General features: G+C 45.5%; 1 protein-coding gene across 1 annotated transcript; it reads left to right on the top strand.

Moving 5' to 3' along the window:
* The first annotated feature begins 233 nt into the window (after positions 1-233).
* YJU2 (YJU2 splicing factor homolog) lies at positions 234-11,668 on the top strand. Its single transcript, XM_020971415.2, has 8 exons — positions 234-374; positions 1,996-2,096; positions 2,471-2,615; positions 5,568-5,702; positions 6,652-6,833; positions 8,489-8,609; positions 9,652-9,811; positions 10,621-11,668. Exons 1-8 carry the CDS (start codon positions 351-353, stop codon positions 10,731-10,733), a joined length of 981 nt encoding a protein of 326 aa, XP_020827074.1. The 5' UTR covers positions 234-350; the 3' UTR covers positions 10,734-11,668.
* The last annotated feature ends 2,969 nt before the right edge of the window (positions 11,669-14,637 follow it).

Here is a 14,637-nt window from a genome sequence, read left to right as displayed (position 1 = left end):
CCCCCCCCCCCCGTCCCCCGGGTCCCCAGGTTTTAAAAGGTTCTTGCTGGTTGCTCAGGGGATAATCTTCCCTGTGTTCTTGGAACCTTCGCAGCGGCGGGTCCGGGGCGCCATCGGACCTGTTAACGAGACGAACCATACGTAGAGAGAGTGTGGGGGAAGAAGGAAGAACGGGAGATACGTCACAAAAGGGGGCGGGCTATCACACCCTCGACCAATCAACGCGGTGGATCCGGCCAGTATTTCCCGGAAGTGGCCTGTGCAAGTGGAGAGAGCTGGAGTGCAGGGTCTAGCGCCAGGAGCTTATGGTGACTTAGTGACTGGAGTGGGCTTCGTGAAGTGGTGCCAAGATGTCTGAGAGAAAAGTCTTAAATGTGAGTAAAGCGCGGGCAGCAAGAGCCCCAAGGCCTCGGGTCCTCTGACCTCTCTTCTCCATAGGCCAGGCTTCGCATGGCTCCACCCTCAAGGAGCGGGGCTCCCCAAGGGTTCTCCCTCCGTGGGGCACAGGGCTGACACTGGCTCTCCAGAGGGCGGGACTTCCCCAGGCATCCCGCTGTGCATGGGGTGGGGGGGCGGGGTAGGGCTGCTCCCCATCGTGGGCCGGGAGTTGTCCGGTCAATCTTTGCCTCGGCTTTAGGAAGACCATCTCTCTTCGGAAAGTGTGGACCAACTCGAAGGTTGACGCCAACTTTGAGATGAATGGTGCCATCTCCTAGGAAGTTGGGAGACTCAGGGGCCCAGGAATCTGTCGGCTCAATTTGTTCATTCACTATTCATTTGCTCGGTAAACATCAGGAGCCTACTGTGATCCAGGCACTATGCTAAGCGCCGGGAATACAAAAAGACATCCCTGCCCTCAAGCAGCTAACGATCTAAGGGGGGGAGGCCAAACAAATATATATACAGGATATAAACCATATACAGGATAAACAGGAAATAATTAGCAGAGGAAAGGTGCAGGAATCAAAAGGGGTTTTGGGAAGGCTTCATGTAGAAGGGTGGGAGTTTAGGACCTTAAAGTCGAAGTGGAGGAGGAAGAGCATTGTGACTTCTTTCTTGGCTGTGGTCTCCTTGTGGAGACTTCCTCAGACAGACCTGCCTGCCTTCTTTCAAGGGCAAAGCCCAAGGGTAGACCCAGATGTGTGGTAGTCACTGGGGTTCATGTGTGGTGTCAGTGAGCCAACAAGTACCTATGGTCACACCTCAACAAGGAAATGTTATCACTTATCCCAAAGGTGGTGTCAACTCATAAGGTCACACTTTCCAAGGGAAGGTTTATTTGATTGGATTGCATCCTTTAATTTTGCCAAGGTGTTTTTTCTGGTCATACCCTCAGTGTTCTTGGGTGAAAGGAGCCTTCCTATGTCCTTCCCCTCCCCCCCCTTCCCTGACATAAATGCCTTCTTTTGGGCCAGGGGAGAGGTTGCCCTCTTCCTGAGTTCCTTCTCTCTTTTACCCCTCCCCGGGAAGTTCCTGGGATGGTCATGGGTCACAGGTTTCTTAATGTTTCTCACTTAAATGCTAGCTACTCTCTAGTTCCTCTCCTTCCATTGATTGGATTCTCCAGTGTTCTTCCTTTTGTTTTCATTCTCCTCCTCTATAAGATGAGAGATTGGACTAGATAGTCTTTAAGGCTCCTTCCAGCTCTAAATCCTTTGATCCCAACATCTCTTGGCTTTTTCCCCTTTAAACTCTTCTCTACATTCTCACCCCTCCCTTTTCCCTTTCTTTCTCTATGTCTTATCCCCAAACTACCCTGTCTTCCAGTTCTTATAATCTGTCTCCTTCTTAACTGGTCTTTCTCTATGATCCTCTCCACCCTAAATATACTCTCTGTGAGGTTTTCCTCCTGTGATACCATATGTATACTTCCTCTTTGAGCTCTTTCCTTTTTTCTTGCCTTTTTCTTTTTATATTCCTTGACTCAAGAATGGGGTGGGGGAGATCAAAGCTAGACTTCTTTGTGATCATTACCTGTCTCTGTCTTTCCTACAGAAATACTATCCACCAGATTTTGATCCATCGAAAATCCCTAAACTCAAGCTGCCCAAAGATCGGCAATATGTGGTGAGACTGATGGCCCCCTTCAACATGAGGTGAGAATATACATTGGAATACCCTCCCTTCCATGTACAGAAAAGGGCTAACAGCTGGGCCTAAGGAATCCCACCTAGCCATCTCTGGCTTTGAAGGCCTGAAAAGGTTAATAGGGAGCAGTCAGATACGTGTTGTATACTGGCCCCCAGAAATCCTCAAAAACAGAACTTCATTATCTGGAGTCTGTGAGTTTGCTTTTAAAAATATTTTGATAATTGTATTTCAGTAGAAATTCTTTCTCCCAGCATGGAATTGGTCTGGACCAGTTTGTGGGAGAAGAGGTAGGGAAGACCATTTTATTTCCCATCAGGTCGAGGTACTTCATAACTGACTTGGGGAGTCATTTCCCACTCCCGATTTTTTCTCTTTCCAGGTGTAAGACATGTGGCGAGTATATTTATAAAGGCAAGAAATTTAATGCTCGGAAGGAGACAGTACAGAATGAGTTATATCTGGGACTCCCAATTTTTCGTTTCTATATCAAGTGTACACGATGTCTAGCTGAAATCACCTTCAAAGTAAGTTACTAAGTCTTTTAAATGTATGTTTGTGTGTTTTAAGAAATTTAGCATTGAACAATTCAAACGACTGAACTTCTTTAGTTACTATTTACAGTAAATTGAATGATGTCAATGCATAGAATAGCATATCACTTTTTTCAGTCATTCCTTCTACGGCTCTGTCAGGATTTTTTGTCATTTATTCTCATTCACTTTTCCTCTTGTACAGGAGTAGTTAATATGTCCCTAATTCTTCTGGTTCTTTCTAATAAAAGTATTATAACTTTGTGAAAAGTGATATCAGTTTGTTAAATTGTATCACCAGGTCTTTGGAAGTTTGAAAGAATACTAACTACCAAATTTAATTATAGATTGTGCCACATACACTTTTTTCCAAGTAAAAAGGAAAATGCATAACTTCCTCAAATCATTAGGTTTTAGATTCTGGACTTCACCAAATACAGTTTAGTAGATTTGCTGAAGACAGAAAATGTTCAACTTGAGGGGAAGAATGTAAGGTGGTGGGGGGTGGTGTTTGAAACAATCAGTCCCTCTTCTGCCCTTAAAGCAACTAATAAAAATGCTCTAAGTCTGATGCTTTTGTCAGGTGAGAATACCTCTGTTAATTCAGTCAGTCCAGGGTATTGAACTAAGTATGAACAGCCTAGTCAGCCAGGTCCAGAAGGAGTCGGACGCTTGAAGCCAGTGATCAAGTGAAGTGATGCTGTGCAGGAAGTGTGTTGGGATTGACTGAAGAAACTTGGTTTAAGCAAGCTAGGTTAGCAACCAGTTTTTAGTGATTGTCCTGCTCCAGCCAAATCTCCTAGAGGAAATCATTTTGAGGAGTGGTGGGGTGGAGGGAGAAGAAGCTCTGTTTCCTCTCTCCCTGCCCCAACTAGAAGATGAACATATAAACTGCAAAAGGATGGAAGATTTGGACTTTCCATGAGCACCCTAAGATTCCAGCATCTTAGAACAGCTGATGTCAGTGTCTACATTGGGAACTGAGGATAAAATAGAAAGTGACGTGTGTAGGTTGATCATGTGACCCTCCTCCTCCCCCAGCTCAGTTAGCTCCTCTGGTTTTTTATTACCTCCAGGGTCAGATATAAACTCTTCTGTCTGGCACTTAAGACTCTTTGTATCCTGTTCCCTTCCTACCCTTCCAGTCTTACACTTCACTCCCCTCCATACCTTCTACAGCCCAGTTACTTGGCCTACTTGCAGTTCTTTGAACATGACCCTTCATCTCCATCTCCTTGCATTTGTACTGGCTGTCCCTCATGCCTGGAATGCTCTGTCCCTCGCCTCCTACTCTTGTTTTCTCTGGCATCCTTCAACACTCCCACCTTCTACAGGAGGCCTTTTTTAGTCACCCCCCCCATCTACACCCCCAGCTACTAGTCTAGTGCCTTCCCTTCTGAAACTACTTTCTACCTACTCTGTCTGTATCTTGTAGATACTTGGTTATTTTCACATTGTCTTCCATATTAAAATATATTCACCTTGAAGGCAGATACTATTGTTTTGCCATTCTTTGTATCAATAGTACTTATCCCTTAATATTAAGTACTTACTGGTTGACTGACTGAGTAAATGTTTACAGACTGACTTTCTGAATTTTTTTATATTCTTCATTCTTGTGTATTTCTTGAATTCTAACATTCTATTATGACACAGTTAATTAACTATTCAAGTCTAGTCAAGCATCTATTAAGTGCTTATGGTGTACCAGGCACTATGCTTAGCTCTGGGGATAAAAATCCAAGCAAAAAGAAAAGGCAGTCCCTGCCCTCAAGGAAAGGCAAAACAACACACAAAAGGGAGCTGAAAAGGGGGTGCAGGCAGGGAAAGAGTAGACAGAGGTGTCATGGTGGCAAAGTCCAGAGTCAGGGTGAAGCCAGGAGAGAAATGAAGGGTATTGTCCCCTTCCTCAGAATGGAGGTTTTGTTCTGTTATTGGACATTCAGGTTGCTTCCAGTTTTTAAAAATAACATAAAATACTGTTATAAAAATCTTTGAACATATAGCTGTTTTGTGTTTTGTAGCATTTTCAAGGTATATTCCCAAGATCCTGGGTCTTAACAAACCCTTATAGGCCCTCCACAAGCTACTTAAACCAGTCTCTTGGACCTTATGGAAGTTTCCAAGCCGGTGAAGGTGGGACCAGCCCTGAGAAAAAGGATGAGAGCAGCTGAGTACGCTCATGACCTTCAGGTGTCTCAAGAAGGCTGTGGGACACACAGACAGTTTTGTGTACATCCCTTCCCTGAAAGCCTTACAAAGGCTTTCACTTGCCTTCTGACTGCCTAGCCTGTGTTTTTTCCTCATAGAATGAGCTGATCAACAAATATTTATTGAGGGCCTGCTATTTACAGGTCCCAGGGCCACAAGCTGTGGGTAATGCAGTGGGGCATGAGACAGCCCCTGCCATTGTGGAATTTATTGTTACTGATAATAATTACTCATACTCATATGGTATTTTAAGGTTTGTAAAGTGCTTTCTTTACAACAAGTCTGTGATCTCAGTGTGTGCAAATATTATTCCCATTTTACAGATGAGAAAACTGAAGCTGAGAGGGCTTATGACTTTCTGATTTCCCAGCAAAGAAATTTGAGAACAAGGCCTGAAGCATGGGCCCTTTGGCTCCGTGCCCATTGTTCTTTCCACTGTCTCATAAAATGAGAAATGAGGAAGTTGTGCAATCAGATCCAGTCAGGCATGTCCTGAGAGAACTGTTTGCATCTTTATTTTCTCCTCTAACTCTTTCTGAAATGGAATTATTCCTGGCCACCAGCCTCACTGGGTCAGGTCCTACACTGCCACCTCAGTTGCTGCTCCAGTTGGCCAATTGGGTTTTCTTACGTCTTCTTCTCTTTCGTTTGACAGCTACACCATAGCAGTTTCTAAGCCAGATTGCTTTTGACCCATGGCCTGGATTCATATAAAACTGACTTCTTTGCCCCCAGACAGACCCTGAGAACACAGATTATACCATGGAGCATGGAGCCACCCGGAACTTCCAGGCTGAGAAACTACTGGAAGAGGAAGAGAAAAGGGTACAGAAGGAAAGAGAAGATGAAGAATTAAATAATCCCATGAAGGTAGTATAATAATACCTCACATTTCCATGTATCTTAAGGTTTATAGAACATTTTCCTCACCCTAGCCCTGAGAGGTAAATAGTGGAGGAAGCTGACACTCAGAAAGAAGTGCCTTGCCCAAAGTCATATGTGTTGCTAATAAATGTTAATACCGATTCTTGAATCCAAATCTCCACCTCCACGCTCAGGCCTCTTTTTTTCCTGCCTCTCTGAGCTGGCCATTCCCCAGCATTCTGCGTTTGAGGCAGCAATTCCCTGGGCAGCCCCTAGCATGTGGCATCTGATCTCTAGTGCTAAGTATATTGTGTCGGAGCCAGAAGGCAGGAACTAGCCTGCCTGCAATTGAGGCCCTGATAGAGTGTGTGCTAAGGTCTGTTCCACCTTTAACATTCTACATTCTGTGTCCCAGAGTCCATTCCTGCTTTCATGGTATATTACTGGGAAATAAGATGGGGAGTAATAATAATAATAATGATGATGATGATAGCAACTGGCATTTGTAAAACTTTAAGTTATACAAAGTGCTTTACATATGTTTTCTCATTACATATTCTCATTAAACAACCCTTGAAATGAGTACAGCAGTTATTTTATGAGTGAGGAAGCTGAAGCTCAGAGGTGTTTAATAGCTAGCCCAAGGTGACGTAGGTGTCAGGTGTCAAAGGAGGGATTGGAACCCAGGTCTCTCCTGACTGTAAGTCCAGCATCAGGGTAGAGATATTATACCAGTGAATCAGGGCAGTTGAGAAGACAAGACAGAGCCACATGGAACATGACTATACAATGTTGCATTTGATCCTCACTACAACACCAGGAGGCCGGTGATGCAAGTATTATCATCCCAACTTTACAGATGAGAAAACTGAGGCTCAGAAGTGTGGGTGCTGCACCAGAAGCCCAGCTGGCCCTGAGTCTCATTGCTTTGTGCATCCTCCCCCTCCTCTCCCAGGTGTTGGAGAATCGGACCAAGGACTCCAAGCTGGAGATGGAGGTCCTGGAGAACCTGCAGGAGCTGAAGGAGCTCAACCAGCGCCAGGCTCACGTAGACTTTGAGGCGATGTTACAGCAGCACCGAGTGTCCGAGGAGGAGACGCGCCAGCGGGAGCAGGAGGAGGACCAGAGGGAGATGGAGTGAGCTTAACAGGGAGGAAGTGAGGACGATTGATTTCAGTTTGGCAGATTTCGGGAAAGACATTGACAACCTGCAGGGAGCCAGAGGAAGGAGATGTGGATGCAGGGGGTTGCCCTGAGAAGAAATAGATGCCTTCTCACTGGAGGTCTTAAATCAGAGGCTTGATGTCCTTTTGTGAAGAATGTTGTGAAAAAGATGTTTATTCACATTTCTGTAGTATTTTAAGGTTTGCGAAGTGCATTTCTTACAAGACTAAGATGTAGGTAGTGTAAGTGTTGTTATGCCCGTTTAATAGATGAGGAAACTGAAGCTAAGACTGCCTTGCCTGTGGTCCTACAGCTTGTAGGTGTAGGGGGACTTGAATACAGGTGTCCTTTTTTCCAGGTCCATTACTTTCGCTACACCATGACTCCTGCTCAGTTGCAAGATGACTACCAAGGTCTTTGCCAACTCTGAGATTATAGTTTTCCATGAGAGATTGCATCGGTTAGGGATGGGTTCCTGACCACACAAAGGCTCTAGGATAGAGGTGACCCTGGGAGCCCCTAGAGGATCTCATTCCTTGCAAGTGGAGAGTTGTTAGCAGGGGGTAGGGGCAAAGCTGTCCCTCAGGTTAGGATGGGGGTGGGGGCAGGAAGACCAGGAAGAGGAACCATCCTACTGCCAAGAGACATCCGGGAGGATGTGACTCACACATTCGATAAGCTGTAAATGCTTACAAAAATGTAAATGCTTTATGAAAAGATCTGCCTTCCATTATCATCCCATCTATCATGAGCAGGGGTTGTTTCCTCTAATTTTCTTTTTGCCATCAAATAGCTAAAAAGTTGCTTTTTGTTGTCTTCAATATTTGTATTCATTGCAAGCCTCAGCTCATTCTGAGCTTTAACATTCCTGACATTTTTATGGGGCCACACCACTGTTTTGTCTTCATATTCATTCACTTGCTGTTTGTTTCATCTTCTGTATAATTTTTTAAAAAATCTGATTCTTGATGCATGTGAATCAGTCTCTTTAGACATTTTCCTCTTTTCTTCCCCATTGGGATAATTTGTGCTCATTCTTGAGAGCCTCTCAGTCCTTTTGAGTGAACTTTGCCTATAGAATCCTTAGGCCATGGGATTCTGCCTCTTCTTTATCTCAACTCTTTAAAATTGGTCTGTTTCAGTGGTCTGTTGGTGATCCTAGGCCTTAGTTTCCCCATCTCTCTGCCTTGTGAGTGTTGAGAGAAACAGGTATCAAATGAGTGTTTCCTTCTTCCCCCTGTTTCTCTCTCCCCACACGCCTTAGTATTCTGACAAGTTCATAAAATGAAAATGACTGGGAAGCTTGGCTCAGATACCAGCCTCCAGGGCAGGCCCCATTGGACACTCTAGCCTACGTCCTTTCTTCAGTAGGGTTGGCACAGAGAGAGCCAAGGAGAGTAAGGGGTGTTGGAATGTGCCGCGGTTTCACGGCGATGTTCTGGTTGGGGAGCAGCTCTGGAGCCACTCCTTTCCATAGGAGATTGAAGGGGAATAGCTTTGGGCGTCATTGAGGGAGAGAAGAGACACTGTCCATGGGTAATGACTAGCTGGAGGCTGCCTGTGAAGTCACAGCTGTGCCTCCCAAGAAGCAGCCATGTGGCCCTAACAGACAATTGTCTATCCCCCAGGGCCATGATGGAGCAGGCCCGGAGACGGCGACTGCTTGAAGACTCTGATTCTGATGAAGAGTCCACCTTTGTGCCTTCTCCTCTGCCTGTTCGGGCTACCCCTACAGCCATCTTAGAGGAAGTAAGTCTGAGACCACCTCCCTGCCCCACCACCAGGTAATTGTGATGGTGAGTGGAGTTTAGGAAAGGAAAAGTGACAGTATGGCAGCTGGACCACCCAGACCTTATCATTGACGCAGGACCAGTAAGGAATTTAAGCTGTGGGCTTGGCCACCAGCCAGAGGAGCAAAAGATCCTAGTGTTTTGATCAATCAGAAAACATTTGTTAAGCACCTACTGTGTTCCAGGCACAGTTGTTGGGGATACAAAGACAAGGAAGAACAGGTAGGCTAGTATGGAGGGGAGCATGGAGGGGAGGAGAAGTATGTCAGAGGGCTGAGCAGGCAGGAGAGGGCCAGGCTGGGAAGAACCATAAACACCAGGCAAGAGTTTATATTGGATCTTACAGGTAATGGGGAGCACTGGCACTCACTGAGGAGGGCTGGAGTAGGGAGAGCAATTCGTGTCGCCCATCCCCCCCTCCCTCTACCCCCGTGCTCCTCAGACAGGTGTTTAGAAGGATCATTCCAGCTGACATTTTGTTTTAAAGTCCTTCCTAGATCTGATGTCCTCTGCTTAAAATAGTGATGATAGCTGCTAGTGGAGGTGCCTGCTGTTCTTTCCAGCTCTTCTTTCTAGGCCAGGTCTCCCACCTGCATCACTTCTATCCCGGGGCTTTGAGGAACATGTTCCCTGGGTGTCCAGCCTTGTGAAGGCTTCTCTGGAAGTGCTTTGGGAGAATTTACCCCCTTCCACCCCCCGGGTATGGAGTCATTGAAAACGGAGCCAGAAGGGACTGTCGGCCCCATAGCCTAGACCCCCCACAAGCAGGAAACATTGCTCAGAAAGAATGGCCTCGTTTTGAACAACCCCACCAAAGGGTGGGGATGGTAATCATGGCTAGCTTTAGATAGCGCTTTAAAGTTTGCAAAGGCCCTTTTGCATGTTATCGCAATCAGGAAAGAGTTGAGCACTAATTAATTCCAAATGAAAGGGTAATTTTTTAATTCCTAGGAATAATTTTTGAGAACAAGTTGTCTCATAGCCCTTCTCTTCCCCCTCAGGTCCCACAGATAAAAAAGCAGAAGTTGGAGAGCTGGGAACGGAGTGTGGGTGCACTGGGCAGCAAGTCCAAGCTGGCAGGCCTGGTTGTGGCAAAGAAGACGCCTGCCCAGAGGACCAGCAGCAGCAATGGGCATGTGGCCTTGCCTTCCCCAGGCCCAGGTAATGGGCGCCAGCCCCACAAGAGTTCCTTAACTGCTGGAAAGAAGGGCAACATTGGGAGTTAGAGCCAGCTCGGCTGCTGCCTAGCTGCGTGACCTTTACTTTACTTTACTTATCAGAGCCTCCGTTTTCGCATCTGTTCGATGAAGAATTTGGTCTAAATATTAACTTATTTCATGTCCTGGATCCCTTTGGAATATGTCCAGTGAAGCCTATGGGCCACCCCCCACCCCCACCAGAATAATGTTTTTAAATAATTGAAGGAAATGCTAAATTTCATGTAGAAGTCATGGACCCCCTGAAAATCTGTGAATGCCAGGTTAAGCCTTTATACAAGTTCATGGACCCCCTGAAAATCTGTGAATGCCAGGTTAAGCCTTTATACACGTTCATGGACCCCCTGAAAATCTGTGAGTGCCAGGTGAAGCCTCCCCAGGTCTAGATGGTCTCTTAGGTCCTATTCTCTGAATTTTATATGTTTCAAATTCTTGGACTGTGTCCTGTTTGCTGAAGAAACAAGGGAAGAAGCGTCTTTGAGGCAGCCACTAGGGGGCAAAGGGTGCCCATGCAGGTGCAGAGAATAGCTTTGTTTCTGATCCTTGATTCCCTTTGTAGGAGAGATGACTGTGATGGGGGTGGGGGCGGGGGGGGGGGGGGGGGGGGGGGGATGGTGCTGGGAGGGAAGCGGGGAGGAAGGAGGTATTAAGTTTTTCCTAATATCCTGCACTGCTGAACCATGACTTTGTGGAGACTCAGGGCCCCAGGGTTGGGTAGGGCCCAACAAAGCTGACCCCAGCCTGTCTTTGTAGGCATGCCACAGAGTTTGAAGGATGCCAATGCGTCACCCCAGATACCCGGTGCCTCATCCCTGAGCCAGCTGGGGGCGTACTCAGACAGTGAAGATAGCAGCAGCAGCAGCTGAAGCAGCAGCCCCTCCCCTTGGAGGGAGGCCTCGGATCCTTAAGGCCCCTCCCCAGTAGGGCCTGACCACAGAGCCAGGCTGGGGTGGGTTTATCTCTTTGTTCAGTGAGCTGTACAATGTGAAGAGGAGGAGGATTGGGGCGGGAGTGACACTGCTAGAGCCTCTGTCTAGAGAGCTTACTGTGCTTTCCCCACGTCTTAGCTGCCCAGGAGCTAACTGCTCCTCTCCTCTCCTTTTCAGGCCCATAGGCCTTGGGAACATTCCATGTTATGGCACTCCTCCCTCTTTAGGGAGTGATAACTGAAGATCTGCTATCCACTCCTAGCCTCAAAACACCCCCATAGGAGCAGGGGTGGCCCTCCAGAAGATACTGGGACTCAGCCCTGCTTCCTTTGGACCCCTGCCCCTTATTCTCATCAAGCCCAGACAGCCAGAGCAGAATCACTGGGGAGGCGTGGAGTTACTTCTTGCTGTCCTTGGAACTTGAGGGCCTTTTTCTCCTTGACAGGGCTGGAATTCATTTATTTCTGTTGCTGGTATGTCATTGATCATGTGCCACAGAGAATGGCACTTTTCATCAGTGCCTAGCGCTAACCCACCATGTATGGTAGGTTCGCCTTCCCCTAGCCCCACGCCAAGGTTATCTGATGGCACTTGAACCTTTGGGAATTGAATTACAGGATATATGATGCCCTGTCACAACAGGTATCTTCTTTTTCCCTCTACCTTCTGCTCGGGTCTAAGCAATAAATGGGGCAGATTCTAAGACTAACAGTGCTGCAAGTGGCCAGATCAGGCCTACCCAAAGGTTACATCCCTGTTCTCTTCTCTATCCTCTCTCCCCTCTTCCCATCCAACCCCCCCAGACCTACCAGCACCACCTGATTTGTATCTAGAAGTCATTATCTTAAACCAAATAAAGGAAACCAAAAGGACTCATGATTATGCTGATCCTTGATCGTCTTTTGATTGGCCAGGAGGCAGCATTGGGTGGGTAGATGACTGCCTGTTTGCAGTTGTTCTGGAGGGCCCTGGAGCAGATGCACTGAGGTCCCTGTTATCTCGGAGCTTTGCAGTTCTGTCATAGTCCTTCAGCTCTTATCCTCTGGCCTAGGAGCAAGGAGACCTGGATTCGGATGCCATTTCTCCTACTGATAGACTATTGACCTTGAGCAAATCTATATTTTCCGAACTAGGAAATGAGAAGGTTTTATATTGGATGATCTCTGAGCTGTCTCCCAGCTTTTAAAGGCTCTGATAATGTGAAGGAGGAGGGTGTGCATCCAATGAGTTTACCAGGAGCTCTGAAACCTGCCCTCAGGCCCCTGCAGCTGGGGGTTGTGTTAGAGTTGCCTCCCAAAACCATTAACTCAGCTGGTAGCTCTGCCATCCTACGTTGAGCCACCACCCTGAAGGGTGAATGAGCTGGTGAGTGGTGGTCAGTCTCCCCTCTTCTCAGTGGGTTCCTTATTCTTTCACAGCAGGACTCAGCAGGGTAGTCTAGCCTCATCCATCAGAGGGCTACAGTCTGTGTCCTCCATGTGTACTTTGCGTGCAAGGGGACACAAAGCTGTTGCTAACAGCTGAGATGTGAGAAGCTTTAGGTGGAAGGTCCTGATTTGGCACGACAAGGGAATGAGGTGGGGGTGGGGCCTGCCTAATCTCATCCCTTCCTTGGTTGTGCCCACCTACCCCACCCCCATCCCCAAACACATATGTCCTTATTCCACTGAAGAATGGTCTGCCCTGCCTCCAGGGGCAGCAGAGTGGTCTGTACTGCCAGGCACGTGCAATCAGTGAGGCACTGTAGAGGAGAGACCTCTAGATAGACCTGCAGACCTGACTTGCTATCTACTAGCTCTTTGGGCTGAGATAAATATTTAGTTTCTTGACCTCCGTTTACTCATTTGTAAGACAAGGATAATAATACTTGTACAACTCTTTTCACAGAACCATTGTGAGAAAACTTTTGCAAACTTCAAAGTGTCAGAAGAAATATTAGCGAAATACCTTTGGAAATACAAACAGTTCTTGCTTTGTGTAAATTTGCATTGTGCAAATTTGATTTCACATAAAGAATTATGAAAGAAATGTGCTTTCCAGAAAAATGTGGAACATATTACCTATTAGACTTATGGGTAGGAGAAAAATTTATGAATAAACGAGAGAACGTTATGAGATGTAAAATGGGTAATTTTGATTAACATTTTGGGGTTTTTTGTACAAATAAAACCAATGTAGCAAAGACTAGAAGGAAAACAGAAGATTGGGGGGAAAAAACCTTATAGATAGTTTCTCAAGATAAGTCATCTCAAATATACAGAGACTTTTGTCAAATTTGTAAGAATATGAATCATTTCCCAATTGATAAAATGGTCAAAGGATATGAATAGGCAGTTTTTCCAGTGAAATCAAAGCTATGTATAGTCATATGAAAAAATGCTCTAATCATTGATTAGAAAAATGCAAATTAAAACAACTTTGAAATATCTCACACCTATCAGATTAGCTAAAATGATGGAAGAGGAAATGACAAATGTTTGTGAGAGTATGGAAAAATTGGGACACTAATGCACTGTTGGTGGAGCTGTGAACTAAGTCATTTTGGAGAGCAATTTGGAATTATACCCAAAGAGTTATAAAACTATATACCCTTTGACCCAGCAATACCATTATTAGGTCTTTTCCCCAAGCTGACTGAGGAAAAAAGGGAAAGAACCTACGTGTTTTGAAATATTTATAGCAGCTTTCTTTGTGGTGGCAAAGAAGTGGAAATTGAGGTGATGCCCGTCAATTGGGGGATGGCTAAACAAGTTATGGTATATGATTGTGATGGAATACTGCTGTGCTGTAAGAAATGATGAGCAGGTTGATTTTAGAAAAACATGGAAAGACTTGCATGAAATAATGAAGAGTAAAAATGAACAGAACCAAGAGAACATTATATATAGTAACAGCAATATTTGGGGGGGGGGGCTAGGCAATGGGGTTAAGTCACTTGCCCAGGGTCACACAGCTAGTAAGTGTTATGTGTCTGAGGCCGGATTTGAACTCAGGTCCTCCTGAATCCAGGGCTGGTGCTCTATCCACTGCGCCACGTAGCTGCACCAACAGCAGTATGTTTTAAAGAATAACTGTGAGTGATGTAAGTTATTCTGTATATTATAAATACTCAAATCAGCTACAAAGGACCAGTGAAGGAAGATGCTATCCACCTCCAGAGAAAGAACTGATAAAGTATGCCTAGTATGGTTTTACATATAAATATATAGATAGATACATATATACATATAAGTATATGTAGTTGTCCTATACATGTAAAATCATTATAAAATGTATGTGTATGTATATAGATACATATATAATACATACATACATATATATGCGTGTATGTATCTGTCAACAGGTGGCCTCCAGCATGGAGTGGGGAGGGAGGGAGACAGTTTGGAACTTTAAATGTAACAAAAAATAAATTTAAATTTAAAAAAGAGAAAGAAATGCACATTTCAAAAAAATGCTCTTTCTCTCAGCTCCTGCCCCTTAGTTTGGTGTTCTACTTCTTCCCACCACCCTCTCTCCCCCAACCACCACCACCAAAAACAAAAAAACTCTGCGAGGGACAGCAGAGTAACCAAGGTGGGGAGAGATGGCCACCCTGCAGCCTAGGGGTGAGGGCCTGGCTGGAGACCTTCTGCTCTGAGAAAGGAAACCTTTGCCCCATGTTTCTCTTCCCTGCTCTCCCTTCTCTGACCCCATGTGCCTTTTTTTTTCTACTTGTTATTTTATTTTTCTAGTTACAAGCGTTCATTTTTAAAACCGAGTTCTAAATTCTTTTCCTCCCATATGTATGTGTAGTCATGCAAAACATTTCAATATTAGTCATGTGAAAGGAAACATAGACCAA

The sequence above is a fragment of the Phascolarctos cinereus genome, unplaced genomic scaffold, assembly GCF_003287225.1.
Source record: "Phascolarctos cinereus isolate Bilbo 61053 unplaced genomic scaffold, phaCin_HiC Scaffold_4;HRSCAF=312, whole genome shotgun sequence".
Lineage (NCBI taxonomy): Eukaryota > Metazoa > Chordata > Mammalia > Diprotodontia > Phascolarctidae > Phascolarctos > Phascolarctos cinereus.
The sequence above is the reverse complement of the archived record's forward strand: the minus strand, read 5'-3'. Positions and strand labels throughout refer to the sequence as shown.

What these genes read in the sequence shown, in the direction of transcription:
- YJU2 (XM_020971415.2), top strand. Translation starts at nt 351, where the DNA reads ATGTCTGAGAGAAAAGTCTTAAAT. An exon ending in GAGGACCAGAGGGAGATGGA is followed by an intron (nt 6,834 to 8,488) that starts GTGAGCTTAACA and finishes TCTATCCCCCAG; the next exon opens with GGCCATGATGGAGCAGGCCC. An exon ending in CTACAGCCATCTTAGAGGAA is followed by an intron (nt 8,610 to 9,651) that starts GTAAGTCTGAGA and finishes CTTCCCCCTCAG; the next exon opens with GTCCCACAGATAAAAAAGCA.